General features: G+C 39.3%; 1 protein-coding gene across 2 annotated transcripts in view; it reads left to right on the plus strand.

Moving 5' to 3' along the window:
* Nucleotides 1-15,285, plus strand: part of SPG11 (SPG11 vesicle trafficking associated, spatacsin) — a 76,600-nt gene that overhangs the window by 20,326 nt on the left and 40,989 nt on the right. For both annotated transcript variants that reach the window (XM_070378336.1, XM_005888611.2), the window contains exons 9-20: nt 154-309; nt 708-883; nt 2,727-2,903; nt 3,767-3,838; nt 4,130-4,257; nt 4,571-4,746; nt 5,463-5,676; nt 7,551-7,754; nt 10,295-10,401; nt 11,218-11,363; nt 12,677-12,838; nt 15,193-15,259. In XM_070378336.1, the coding sequence (XP_070234437.1) occupies nt 154-309; nt 708-883; nt 2,727-2,903; nt 3,767-3,838; nt 4,130-4,257; nt 4,571-4,746; nt 5,463-5,676; nt 7,551-7,754; nt 10,295-10,401; nt 11,218-11,363; nt 12,677-12,838; nt 15,193-15,259 (1,785 nt within the window). The remainder of the gene's footprint in view (nt 1-153; nt 310-707; nt 884-2,726; nt 2,904-3,766; nt 3,839-4,129; nt 4,258-4,570; nt 4,747-5,462; nt 5,677-7,550; nt 7,755-10,294; nt 10,402-11,217; nt 11,364-12,676; nt 12,839-15,192; nt 15,260-15,285) is intronic.

Here is a 15,285-nt window from a genome sequence, read left to right on the forward strand (position 1 = left end):
AAGACTTCATGAAAGTTTTGTGAGCTTTTTGAGAGTAAGACATTGGTCTTTGTCTTATGTTTTAAGGTATTGGAGCATAGTATTTTTGGATAGGTTAATTTTATTGGGAGTGTCCTGGTGGTCTTCATAGTCCTTTCTTTGGTTTTTCCTCAGATGTGGAAGAGCTGACACCAGCATTGGATTTACTTTGCTCAGCAATTAGAGAAAATGATTCTGAGACCCAAAGCAAACACTTTTCAGAACAGTTACTTAACCTTACACTATCTTTTCTTAACAAACAAATAAAGGAGCTTTTTATTCACATTGAAGGTAAGAAAGCAGGAAATAAAGGGACAATTATCCTACCCTTATGTCAGGACAGAGATGTAAGTGATCCTATTGCACGAAAGGGCATAAGCCAGCGGAGTGCCATTTGCTAAGTTCAGTGTGTAATTGAGTGAGTGAAATGGGTTCTAATCCTGGGAAATTTGGCAGGAAGAACTAATCATTTTGAAGGGGGTTATATTAAAACATGGGGATACTTGTAAATAGGAAAAAAGATCAGATTTTTTTGTTTGATCTGAAAACACTGTTTGAATTTTGCCATTTTGTAAACTTCATTATGGTTATATAGCTCATGGTGAATTATTTCTCTCTCTCTGCTCTCACACACACACACACACTCATACTCTTTATGTATGAAATTGGCACATTGGTGTTTTCCATAGAGCTAGATGAACATCTACAGAAAGGAGTGGACATTTTGACCAGCTACATTGATGAACTTCGAACCTTCATGATAAAGTTTCCCTGGAAGCTAACAGATGCTATAGATGAATATGATGTAAATGAAAATGTCCCCAAAGTAAAGGAGAGCAATATATGGGAGAAACTCAGTGTTGAGGTAAATATGAGTAATAATCACTTCTTCTATTTTTCAGATTCAGAGAATCTGAGAAAATGATAGAAGAAATAGAATTTAAAATCTGTATACTTGTTGGTTCATCCATATTGTAACATGTGATAGTATTAATTTTCCTTCTTTTTTTTTGGCCACACTTGTAGCATGCAGGATCTTAGTTCCTCACCCCAGGATCAATCCTGCCCCCTTCCCACCCCCGACAGTAAAAGCTCAGAGTCTTGACCACTGAACCGCCAGGGAAATCCCTAGAATCTGTATATTTGTGATTCAGAGTCTTTGGAAAGGCTTTTAGGTTTTATAGATTTTTGGATCTCTGAGTACAACTTCAAATACATGTTTACAAGTTTCATTTATTTAATTCAGAATACAGATAGGCACCTTCTTTATGCCAGATCTGCCCATTTGGATCCAGTGAGAAACACCCAACCCCAAACCCATCGTGAACTAGCACTCCTTCAATATCTAGGACATGGTACTTTGGACTTGTCCGTTCTGCCTGACGTTTGAATGAATCACATTGCTGCTGGTGATTCGATCTTAGGAAAGTTATGACATTATATAGTTGGAAGTATATTCAGTTCAATTCCTATCTCAGATTCTAGTTAAGATATTTTGCCAGTTAGATTTTCTATACTCATCAACTTGGCTTTCTTTTTATAGTAGAAGTTTATACAACCAAACTGTGATGCCCTCTTTTTGACTAGGGAGTGGAAGAATTCTTCTAATCTCTTGGAGGATGTTGGCATTGAAAAGACCAAGGCCAGAGTAGCCTAACCCCGATGGTCCACACTGATAGGGTGTGAAAGCACTGCGGTTGAGGTTGTGCCTCTCAGGGTACAAGGGCGGGGAAGCGCCTGGTGTGACTGCTCTTGCTGTCTCTCAATCATTCTCTAACCAAAAATTACTTAATTTTCCTTCCACTCTCTTAGGGTTCTCTCTTCCAGTCTCCTTCACTGGTTTCATTTCTCGTTTTTCCCATTTTCAATGTGTTCCAAGGTTTCATCTATGGCCTTCTGCTCTTTTTACTCATAATCACTGATTTTTAATTTGGGGGGAGGTTACAGTCCACTTCGATGAAAGCTGTGGACTCTGTCTCCAAAAACATGCATGCCAGTGTGTGTGTGCCAATGTGTGTGTGTCCTTTCTAAAATATATGTATCTTCCAAATACATCTGTATGATTTTATCATCCTAGCTTTTAAGATCCTTCAGTGGCTCTGCATAAGTTTCAGGATAAAACCCATGTCACACACACCATGCCATTATGATGGAGATTCTACTTTTCTTTCATGTTGCATTTGCTACTCTCTTCAGCCTTTTCTCTAGTTACATTAAGTACTTTCGAGTTCTCTGAAGGCTTGATACTGTTTCTTGCCCTTATGCCTCTGCATATTAAATATTCTCTGTTTTTGGAAGTCATGTTCTTTTCTCATTAAACATACATCACACTTACTTGTCTTTAAAACTTTTACTTCATCGGTCAGCTCTACTAGGAACCCTTTTCTTTTTTCTTCATTTCTCTTGTTTAGATATTCCTCTTCTGAACTCCCCTCTCGAGCCCTGGAAATGCCTGTGTCACCCCCTTATCATGCAGTTCTATAATCTGTGCTTTATTTGCGTTTCTGCCACTAGTCCAAAAGCTCCTGGAGAGCAGAGTCTGTATTTTGGTCAATTCATATCCCCTTCCAAGCCCCAAATCTAGTAGTGGATTTTCAGTAAAATTCTCTTATTGAGGTAGTCAGTAAATACATAAGTCCCTTGTTGATAAACATATTAAGGTAATAAAAAGGAACTCAAAAGGCAGATGTTTTTCTTCCTTTTCCTAGGAAGTTATTGCCAATGCCATTTTAAACAACAAAATACCAGAGGCACAAACTTTCTTCAGGATTAACAGTCATTCTGCTCAAAGACTTGAGGAGTTGATTAGAATAGGCCTAGATTTGGTCTTTGACAGTTTGAAAAAGAACAACATGGAGGAAGCCTCTGAGCTTTTGAAGAATATGGTAAGTGGCAAAATTTGTTTGTCCGATCATAAAGTTGCTAATGAAAGAAATTCTCTTCTGTGTTTAGTACAGTGTCTGGCTGTTAGGAAAACTGCTTTGTATTCGTAGTCATGTCACAGGACTGAGAAGTGTGTGTGGCTTTTCCTGGGAAATCATGACAACAGTACTGAGAAACCTTTAGTGCCAAGACCTTTCTGGAAGAGATTCTTGGTTAGAATTTCCACCATTTGTTCTCTATTAGATTTGGTACTTTGGTTAGAAGGGGAAACGGTGTTTCTCATAAAAGGTTTCACACATTTCATAGTGTGCAGAGGACCTCATTATTTGTTGGGGGACATTCTTTATGTTCTCTCTTATGTCGCCATTGGCGCTTTCAAGTGGTGTATACCTTTGCTCAGTGCTCCATGGTTTTACTTCACTTGAGAAAGGAATGTCCTGGAGATGGGGTTCCTGGACCATGCAGATATGGTCCTCATCTGCATGGTTGAGGTCTTGCCCGTGGTAATTCTCTGGAAGTTCAGAGGGGTGAAACTGTCAGGTTTGTTACGTGCGTTGACGGTTGTCTTCAAGTGAATCATGATAGCAGAGACCTGTAGTTTTGGTCCTGTGGTAGCCGGGCCTTGCCTTAAATTGTTCTATGTGCTGCCTTTGGCATTCTGGCAAATCAAATCACCTTAAGGATTTAGAGATAGTCTGCAAATATTTTGATAAATGTAGAAAATGAACATTTACAAGAGCAGGAAAGTGGTGGAATTCTAACAGGGCACATTTCTGTAATAGAGTACTTCTGTATTGAACATATATTTAGGTTCAAATAGCTCCATTACAAAATGTAAGTTTTCTTGATTTTCTGTTTATTTCAGGGCTTTAATGTAAAAGACCAGTTGCTCAAGATATGCTTCTATACAGCTGATAAAAGCGTACGGGACTTTCTGGTAGGTAAAGGTGAGACCAAGTAGTTTATGTTTTCTAGTAAATGTTGGTGAAACTTCAAAACAAATTACTTTAACATTCAGCTAATACCTAGTAAAATAAAAGTATGACAACTCCTTGTCTTTATTTAAATGAACATTTTGCGTTTGTGTTAACGGAAAATTTGTGTGAATACATACATTGCCTCAGAAATTCAAAATATAATTCTTAAGTGGCATTTAATCTCATGGAATTTGTTTTGCAAATGTTCTTGATTCTTTGTGATTTTTTTCTTTAATTGCTTTTTGTTCAAGGTTGAAATTTTTAAAGAAAAAAATTATTTTTCTGAAAAAGAGAAAAGGACTGTAGACTTTGTGCATCAAGTTGAGAAGTTTTATTCAGGACATTTACAAGAAAATATACAGATCCAGTCTTTACCCAGGTAGTCTCATTAGCCCCGTTTTTATTACATAGGAAGAACACCATAGACAAGGCTTAGTTTTTAATTGTTATCTTGGACTTCTTATGTGGAATTGAGCTCATATTCCCTATGAAAATTAAACTTGTATCATCCAGAAGGGCCTGAGGAATCCCCTGTCAGATCAATATGTACATATCAGAATATTTTAAGATAATAAATACAAAGTTAAGAGTATTGAATTCTGTGTTCCCCTAAAGAGTAGAACTTCTTGAGCAGAGAAAAAGGAATGATGCCTTTCCCTCCAAAATTTAAAAATTTCCTATCACACTTTTAGGTATTGGATAAAGGAACAAGATTTTTCCAAGCACAAGTCTGTTTTGGACTCATTCCTAAAATATGATCATAAAGATAAACTTAACAAGCAAGATCATAGGATTGTGTTAAATTGGGCTCAGTGGTGGAATCAGCCAACACAAGAATCCATCCTTCTCCCCTGGATAAATCCAGAAGGCAAGTGTGAAAGAGCCTAAAAGAATGAATGAAGATTAAATTAGGCATTGGTATTTGAATATTTTGGTGTGTCTTCATTTTCAAATTCCTTTTGGGGAAAAATACTCAGTTGCTTTAGAATGCAAGTCTTTATATTGAGAGCTTTTTCTTGTCTTGAGGTTTTTGTAAGGGATTTATAATGTGATTGTGAAAGAGAAAAATCATCTGGTTCATGAATATGAAATTTCAAGGCTAAGAGTTCTCTTCCTAGGTTCCATGACGTTCTTTGTTTTTCAAAATAGTCTTTGGTTTCTCTTTGTGTAAACTGAGAATCTGTATCATACCGGGGCTCTGGGGAATAACTTAACAATGGTAAACAGAGGTAGTTCATAGGGTGTCAAATTCACGTTTATTATTACAGCTGAAGTTTTTGTTTATACTAAGGAAAAGAAAAGGGAAAAAGAAGGCTGACAAGATAAATGAAACAGGTAATTCCCAAGCTTCATTTAACCACTGTAGTAACAGGAGGCAACATTTAGCTCTTCCTCCTGCTGACCTATCCGTTAGCAAACGAACAGCACAAAAGAGGGAACTAGGAAAAGGAGCAGAGGGCCTGAGTGATTCTTCTTTTATGTTAAGTATTTGCCCAGATCATCATGTTTGCTCAATTAGTGTTGAGTTTTATGTCAGTAATCATCATTCATTGCTATTTTAAAATGAATTTTGTTCTTACTTAGGATATAACTCGTATTCTCCTGAAGGCCTCTGGAGATACCTCACAGCACACCATGATTGGCCCAGCATTATCCTGTGGATTGGAGAATTTCAGACCCAGAGTAGTTATGCTTCACTTGAGCAGAATAAATGGCCACCTCTGACTGTTGATGTTGTTGATCAGAATACTTGTTGCAACAACTACATGAAAAATGAAATTTTAGATAAGCTGGCCAGGTATTGTAACTGTTGTTGATGTTTAGTTGCTAAGTCGTAGCCAATTCTTTGCGACCCCATGGACTGTAGGCCACCAGGCTCCTCTGTCCGTGGGATTTCCCAGGCAAGAATACTGGAGTGGGTTGCCATTTCCTTCTCCAGGGGATCTTCCTGACCCAGGGATCGAACTCACATCGCCTGCACTGGCATGGAGATTCGTAACCACTAGGGAGCCCTCCAGGTAGTTTTTAAAACTTAAATGTAAAATCATAATGCTTTTAGAAGACAGAGAAGGCTGTCTTCATGACCATGGAATTAGGGGGTGCTTTCTAAGAGGCTTGGTGTGGGGCAAAGGGAGACGACACTCCCTGAAACCAGGGGAGCTGCCTGGTGGGACTTGTGTCCCTCAGTGGACAGCGTTAGCCAGCCTGCTGCCACACGGCACAGAGTGCGCCAAGGCATCCCCATCCTCCCTTTTTCTCGATTCTTGTCTCCTAACGGGGATCTTCGTAGGTCAAGACAAAGCAAAGCAGAAGCCTGAGGGCACAGGACTCTTGTAGACCATCCCACACAGGTGAGCGAGCCTCTGGGGACACACAGCAGGAGAGTAGAGCTTGGATCTGGAGGGGAAAGATACCAGCACACAGATAGTTCACAAAAGAGGAAGCATACATGACCAGTAAACATTTGAGAAGATGCTCCTTCTTATTTATAGTCACAGAAAGGGAAATTTATTTTACAAAAAATCTAGGGACAATGACTATCAAAGGTAGAATAGAAAAATAAAATGTGGGATAATCATACAGTGGAACAGTGAGAACTATACAAGTGAAACTAACAATGAAAACATGCTACAGCTGTAGTATCAACATGATAAATCAGACAATGTTAAGTGGGAGAAACAAGGCAACAGCGTGTCCAGGATGTTCCATTCATATATGTCACGTTTGAAATAGCCAGAACCAAATATTATTAATATTTCAGGCTACACACATGGGTAGTAAAACCATGTTGGTGAATGAAAGTAGGGAAACAGTTATCATGATAATCCGGATAGTGGTTACCTCTGCGGCAGAAAAGCTCGTGTGAAAGGGGAGGAGCACTCCAAGGACTTCCAGGTACAGCGTCCTATAATCTAGGTGGTGGCTATGTGGTGTTTCTCTAAACTGCACATAATACTTTCTTTTTGTACTCTTTTAATGGTACGTATGGACTTCTCTGGTGTCTCAGATGGTAAAGAATCTGCCTGAATGCAAGAGATCCAGGTTCGCTCCCTGGGTCAGGAAGATCCCCTGGAGAAGGGAATGACTACCCATTCCAGTATTCTTGCCTGGAGAATTCCATGGACAGAGGAGCCTGGCAGGCTACAGTCCATGGGGTCACAAAGAGTCAGACACGACTGAGCGACTAAAACTTTGCCTTTCATGATGTATTAACAGTAAACTTATAGAGATATTTAAATGCAAATTTCTGTTCTTTAATAGTTGGTCTGTTTAAGTTACTCTTTATTATGCTTTTAATCTCTTAATGATTTTGTTTGTATATTTTGGTGAATTCCTCAGTGTATAAAGCATCTAGCTTCAAGAGCCACAGTGGGTTGTACAGTTCTAGTCAAAAACAAACAAGTGGAAGTAATTCAGTTTAGGTTTCTGAAATATTTAAGGTAATTGGAGACTGTCATTACTACCTTAAAATACTATAGTGGTGCAGAAACCTTTATTGGAAACTAGCAAAAGACATGTTTCAGAACATATTTATGGGGTGAGAATTGGCAGTCTTATTTGTAAATACTAGTTTTTAACTAGTTGAGATTACTTAGCAATGGAGATGGTCTGGTCTGCTCTGAATGTAGCAACTTTTTAACTTGCCATGTTTTATTTAAACCTTCCCAATAGGAATGGAATTTTTCTTACATCTGAGTTAGAAGACTTTGAACTCTTCCTTGTCAGACTAAACCGTGTTGGGGGTGTCATGCAGGATGCCCTCGCTCTTCAAAACTATAGGTCCAAAGAAGGATGGGATTTCCACTCTCACTTCATTCTCTATTGTTTGGAACACAGTCTACAGTATCTTCTTTATGTCTATCTTGACCATTACAAGTGAGTACTAAGAACGAAGCCTTCATGTTTCCTCTTTCCATATTACGTCTGAATATGACTTTTAGGAAAATACTAAGCATTCATGTGAGCACTACTGATCTTTTTGAAGTAGTTCCCCCCACTCTAACATTTGGTAACGTCTTTTAGTTTATACTCCATTCAACTAAATGCTTATCATGTGTTTTTTAGATGTTAATTATGTAATTCAATATTAACCTTTTAAATAATTAGATATATATTATTTATTAACATTTACTAATTTATTAATATTAATTTATTAATATTTAATGCTTTAAGAGTTTAAAGGAGGGAAGATTCTAAAGGTTAACTTGGACTTTCATACCAAACAAATGCTAAGAACTTTGACTTTATAGCCACTGCAAGGTATCTTCAGTTCAGTTCAGTTCAGTCTCTCATTCGTCTCCGACTCTTCGCGACCCCATGAATCACAGCACGCCAGGCCACCCTGTCCATCACCAACTCCCGGAGTTCACTCAGACTCACGTCCATTGAGTCAGTGATGCCATCCAGCCATCTCATCCTCTGTCGTCCCCTTCTCCTCCTGCCCCCAATCCCTCCCAGCATCAGAGTCTTTTTCCAGTGAGTCAACTCTTCGCATGAGGTGGCCGAAGTACTGGAGTTTCAGCTTCAGCATCATTCCCTCCAAAGAAATCCCAGGGTTGATCTCCTTCAGAATGGACTGGCTGGATCTCCTTGCAGTCCAAGGGACTCTCAAGAGTCTTCTGCAACACCACAGTTCAAAAGCATCAGTTCTTCGGTGCTCAGCCTTCTTCACAGTCCAACTCTCACATCCATACATGACTACTGGAAAAACTATAGCCTTGACTAGACGGACCTTTGTTGGCAAAGTAATGTCTCTGCTTTTCAATATGCTATCTTGGTCATAACTTTCCTTCCAAGGAGTAAGCGTCTTTTAATTTCATGGCTGCAGTCACCATCTGCAGTCATTTTGGAGCCCCGAAAAATAAAGTCTGACACTGTTTCCACTGTTTCCCCATCTATTTCCCATGAAGTGTTGGGACCGGATGCCATGATCTTCGTTTTCTGAATGTTGAGCTTTAAGCCAACTTTTTCACTCTCCTCTTTCACTTTCATCAAGAGGCTTTTTAGTTCCTCTTCACTTTCTGCCATAAGGGTGGTGTCATCTGCATATCTGAGGTTATTGATATTTCTCCCGGCAATCTTGATTCCAGCTTGTGCTTCCTCCAGCCCAGCGTTTCTCATGATGTACTCTGCATATAAGTTAAATAAGCAGGGTGACAATATACAGCCTTGGCATACTCCTCCTATTTGGAGCCAGTCTGCTGTTCCATGTCCAGTTCTAACTATTGCTTCCTGACCTGCATACAGATTTCTCAAGAGGCAGGCAGGTCAGGTGGTCTGGTATTCCCATCTCTTTCAGAATTTTCCACAGTTTATTGTGATCCACATCTTAGACATGCTCTAAAGTTTATATTTAGATAGTCAGACATCAGTATATATACTTACCTAAGATCAACTGGCGGAATTGTATCTGTGGCCAGTGTTATTTGCTGTTGGGTCAGTAATAATAATAGTGGTAGCTCAGATGGTAAAGCATCTGGCTACAATGCGGGAGACCCAGGTTCAGTCCCTGGGTTGGGAACATGTCCTGGAGAAGGAAATGGCAAACCACTCCAGTATTCTTGCCTGGAAAATCCCATGGAAGGAGGAGCCTAGTAGGTTACAGCCCATGGGGTCGCAGAGTCGGACACGACTGAGCAACTTACGACTTGTGACCGTGAGTGAGCACTTAGACAGTGTATCTGGCACTGTTCTTAGTGCTTTATGTGCATCATCTCGTTTAATCTTCAGAAACTCCCTGAGGTGGTTATTCACACCTCCATTTCACAGATGACGAAACGGGCTTTGACAGGGACCCAGTGCCTTGTTTAAGGTGCACAGCTAGTAAATGGTAAAGTTAGATTTAGTTATATTTGATTCCAGAACCCACATTCATCTGCGAATGAGAACATTTTTATTTATTTTATGTAGTATAGGCTAGGAATTCAAGCAGAGGATGTATTTCTTGTTCATATCATTAAGGCTTACTTGAACACAGAAATATTTCCCCCAAAACTACTGGCAAGTGAGGGTTTAAAAGCCATATTTTCAGAGGCCCTGTTATGACCCTTAACTGCTTAGTCTCATCTTCTCTTGTAGTTATATAAAAATTTCCAAAAAATCTCTTAAGCTTGAGAAAGATCTTAAAGCACAAAGGTATTCTGATAATCTTACACAGAGTTGGTAAAATTTCGTCATTGTAGGAAACACTTTAAGTGATATTATCTCTGTCTCTAAAATTTTCTTTATTCCCAGATCATATGTAAGGCATATGAAAAACATACTATAAGACTGGGAGTATTCAGTGTTTACTTTTTTAAGTGCAAAGTTCTTTTTTTTTTTTTTAATGCTAGATATTACCTGAGCAAACATGGTTGTAATTGTCTGTCTTACCCTTTATGTTAATCAGATATTTTGTGTGTTTGTTTTATATACAGACTTAGTCCTCCAAATTGTCCTTTTTTGGGAAAAAAAGAATTACATGAAGCTCACCCTTGGTTTGAATTTTTAGTTCAGTGTCGACAAGTTTCCAGTAATTTAACAGGTATGGGTGTCCTATGTTAAAACAGAAATTGCTTTAGATAAATAACCAGTCTTTTGAATGGAATTTAAGTTGTAAACTCTTTAAATAAGTCATATAACTGTAGACAAATATTTGACCATAATCTAGACTCAGGCTTTATTTAAGAAGTAGATAGGTGATATGTGGTATCTGACTCCTGTTTTAATTTGCATTTTTATTGCTAATGAATTATATATTTTTATGTGTCAGGCATTTATATTTTCTGCTTTGTAAAATAGTTATTCTGTCCATTTATCTGTTAGAATCAGTATTTTGGGCTTTCGTATGAGCTCTTTGTTGAAGACATTAATTGTTAGGTTGTTGTTTTTGTTTATTTTTCCCCTTGTTCATTACTACCTTTCAGTTTTCCTTGTTTCCATTCCCCGAATAGAAGTTTTTATTTTTATGTAGACATCTATTTTTCTTTCCCTTTGTAATCTGATTTCCTATTGCTTTTATGTTTGGAAAGTCCTTACTGTGGGTAGAGCTAAAAATTCATTTTCTTTCTTAGAATTATATAATTCTTATGTGTGTTTGAGTCACTGAGTCATGTCCTACTCTTTGCATCCCCATGGATTGTAGCCCTCCAGGCTCCTCTGTTTATGGAATTCTCCAGGCAAGAATACTGGAGTGGGTTACCATTTCCTTTTCCAAAGGATCTTCCTAACTCAGGGATTGAACCCAGGTCTCACACATTGCAGGCGGATTCTCTATCATCTGAGCCACCAGGGAAGCCCATATAATTCTTAGTTTAGTATTTCTCTCTCAAGGAGAAAAATGTACTTTCTTATTTTTCAGATCCCAGACTGATCTTCCAGGCTAGCCTTGCAAATGCTCAGATACTGATTCCCAGCAACCAGGCCAGTGTCAGCAGTATGCTATTGGAAGGACATACCCTCCTAGCCCTTGCTACCACAATGTATGCCCCTGGGGGCGTCAGCCAGGTATGGACAGCACTTTTACATGTTATAGCAATATAGGACTGATTATGAGTTTAGCAGAAATACTGTGGATCTTCTAGATCTCAGTTGATTTAAAATGTAACCACGTACTAGTATTTCATTAAAGAGTATAAAACAACAGTGAATTTTTAAGCTTTATGTCATATCCTCTTAAGTTGAAAGGAGATCAATACAGTCAGCCCTCCATATCCAGGGGTTCTGCATCCACAGGTATGGAGGGGGCAACTGTACTACAGCATTTTATTTGAAGGACTTGCTGCTGCTGCTAAGTCACTTCAGTCGTGTCCGACTCTGTGCGGCCCCATAGATGGCGGCCCACCAGACTCCTCCGTCCCTGGGATTCTCCAGGCAGGAACACTGGAGTGGTTCGCCATTTCCTGAGGTCCTCACATTTTGGTTATCTGTAAGGGTCTTGAAACCAATCCCCTGTGGATACAAGGGGCAACTGAATGTTGTGTAGAGATTTTTTTCCCCCTTTATTTGCTCTCTGATAGCCCAGGTTTGTTTTTAGGATGGAATCAAGATCTAATTGCTCCTTGGAGTAAGTATACTTTGAATCTGTGGCTTGGGAATTATTCTCTATTATTTGACCTCTTTGAGAGCTAAAAAGGAAATCATAATTTTTAGCTACCCTTAGAAACTTTTTTGAGGAACCCAGTGAAAATTTGCCCATCTCTGCAGTTTTGAAAGTGTAGCATGGCTGGTTAGAGGGAACTTAAGAATGCTGCTGGTGCTGCTAAGTCGCTTCAGTCGTGTCCAACTCTGCAACCCCAGAGACGGCAGCCCTCCAGGCTCCCCCGTCCCTGGGATGCTAGCTTAATTTCATTCCACCTGTTTTAGATGTTGCAGTATATCTTAACTTCATGGTTACTTACTCCTCTGTTTTTAATCACTGTTAGAAGTTAGCCGTAGAATAACTTGAGACCTGAGAGAAAGAACCTAAGAGTCATCTAGTCTAGTAGGTTTTTTTCTTTTAAAATATTTACTATTTAATATACAATTAAATATTTAATGTTTTAAAATTTTAAATATTGTTGTAACAGAGCCTGTTTTCAAACAGATTTTCCTTATGCAGTTTGAAAGCCACTGGCCTAGCTGAACCTTCTAATTTTTTAGTTGAAGAAACTGAAGCCTGCCTGATACTAAGTATCCAGCCCAGGGCCACACAGCTAGTTTGTCTTAAGTCAGAGCTAGAGCTGTTGGCCTGTTACTCCTTGCATCTTATGAAAAAAGGACTTAAATTTGGAAAAGAGAAAAACATTATTCTGTATCACATTATCTGTCTTTTTATTTAGGTTGTTCAGAATGGAGAAAATGAGAACTCTCTGAAGAAAGTAGATCCCCAGCTACTGAAGATGGCATTAACTCCTTACCCAAAGCTTAAAGCTGCTCTGTTCCCACAGTACACCGCCCCTAGTGTCCTGCCTCCCGACATTACACTCTACCACCTCATTCAGGTATAGTACCGAGACGTTATCAGCCAGAGTGGAAAAGAGAGACCATTCTGGGTCTTCCAAGTAAGGTAACGTGTGCATGCTCAGTCATTTTCGACTGTGACCCCCGTGAACTATAGCCCACCAGGCTCCTTTGTCCATGGGATTCTCCAGGCAAGAATACTGGAGTGGGTTGCCATTCCCTTCTCCAGAGGATCTTCCCAACCCAGGGATCAAACCTGTGTCTCCTGCATTGGCAGGCAGGTTCTTGACTACTGTACTACCTGGGAAGCCGGAGTCTTCCACGTGTAGGCCGTTTAATGTAGGAAATTACTTATACCGAATGATAGCAGAAGAGAGAAGCCAAGTGTGTAATGATGAGGCAACCTCAAAATTGACAAAGATGGATGTCATCAACACCCCTAAGGTTGCCAGAAAGGGGTGTTACTGAACCCAGCAATGGAGCCTCTCTGAGACACACGCTCAGAACCAGGCTGCCTACTGGGGGCTTGGAAGAGAGTGTAGGCTGGAACCTTGTAGGAGATCCTCCAGAAAACACAGAAGGGGAAAGCATCTCAGTTTCTCCCCTCTTCCCACCTTTTCTCTCTCATGGCTAAATGTGTCTGGTAGCCAAAGCTCAGGTGAGTTTGGGAAATGCAGTTGTCCGGTTAAGGGCAGAGCACAGGAAAGGTGGAATTGGGTGGGAGGGCAGACAGGCAGTTGGCCAGCGTACTGGTCTGCTACTCTCATTGAAAGCTGCTTCATGCTACCACTGATAAACTTCTGTTTCTTCTCAGTGAATAGGGCTGTTCATTTAAGTCACCTTTTTCAGGACAAAGACTTCTTGAAGAATGTGAGAGAACTACAAACCCTGTACCCAGAAAAATTGCATATAATTTTGCTTATGTTCCCTGAAACCTATTGAGGGATCCTCAATTAAGAACACTTTCTTGACAGAAAACAACAAAATTTTGAAAAGCAGTTATCCTTTAATTAAAAATTAAATACTGTTTTTTAAAAAAAAGAACACTTTCTTTTGATCATTTCTCACTTTAGAAGGCTTTTGCTTTTTTTCCTGAGTACAGATATTCTCATAGTGTCTTCAGTTAAACGTAAACCCTATAATCCTATAAAAATATAAAACCTCTTACTCTAATGTGAAAATTTTACAGACCTGTGCTACTAAAAATGTGGTGGTCCCCAGGCATACATGAGTCCGTGAACTACTTGTTGCTGATATGTGTCAGAGGTGTTTTTTGGTGTGTTTTTAATGTAGCAAAACTTTCTTGAAGAAGGAAGCAGTCAGCTAGATTTATATTTATCACAAGCTTCTTATCTCATTGCAGAAATGAGATAAATGGATTACATAGATATAAGTGGATTACATAAAAACATAAAAAATACATGTTTTACTACATAAAGTGGATCCCATCAGCCTAAAACGGAAGTGGTTTCCAGTTGTTGTTTGTTCTGTTTTTAGGTTGAAGCAGTTTGTTAGTCCTATTGTTTTAGGAAAAGTATTCCCTCTTCACTAGACCGTAAGATTCTCCTTTCATTTAAAGTTAAAGCTGCTTTGGAATTCCCTGGTGGTCCAGTGGTTAGGACTTGGCACGTTCACTGCCATGGCCCAGGTTTAATCCCTCATTGGGAGCCCTAGAATAAATGAATGAATGAATTAAAGTATACTTAAATAAATAATCTAATACACACACACATACGTAAATAAAATTAAAGCTGCTCTTTTCCCCGCCACCCAAATCTGGACCTGATAGTTCTGTTGTCTCCTGTATGGTTCTCTGTCTCCTTCCCGCAGTCTGTTTACTGTCTGCTAAACCTTTGGCCTGCACATTTCAAACAGCCAATGCTCCCTGCTCTCAGATCTCTGACTGACCTGGCCTTAGTCTGCTGTTTTTCTTTGGTGGTGGTATTGCTGCTTTGGTCCTCACATTGCTGTAGCCCGTGACCCAGCTGTCTGTTTCCCGACCTGCTGCAGCACACCTTGTTGTATTTATGGTAGCGTTTTCTAGCCGCTTAGTCCTCTTGCCTTTGATTCCAAAGCATTTACAAAGCCCATTTTTACGTTGTAATTGTTGCTGGTTCTACCAAAAGACAGTAAACTTTGCATCATAGTTTGAAATGAAGAGAGTCTTTAAAAGAAACATAGCTAGTTCTGTTTTTATTAAAGTCGAAAAATGTCTCATAGCCTCTTTTTTGTTTGTAGCTGTTTTCAAAGAATTTATATCTAGAAAGATGAGAAGTTTTTAATTGCTGTGGAAAGGGAAGCAGACAGAAAGAGAAAGTGAAGCTCTTGCATATGATTTAGTTTACTTTAGAATCAGTTACCTTTTAACTCTGATTTGACCTCTCCCCTTTTTCAGTCATTGTTGCCCTTTGATCCTAGCAGATTGTTTGGCTGGCAATCTGCCAACACATTGGCTATAGGAGGTAAGTCATTATGGATTCTTCTTGCT

The sequence above is a fragment of the Bos mutus genome, chromosome 10 (assembly GCF_027580195.1).
Source record: "Bos mutus isolate GX-2022 chromosome 10, NWIPB_WYAK_1.1, whole genome shotgun sequence".
NCBI lineage: Eukaryota > Metazoa > Chordata > Mammalia > Artiodactyla > Bovidae > Bos > Bos mutus.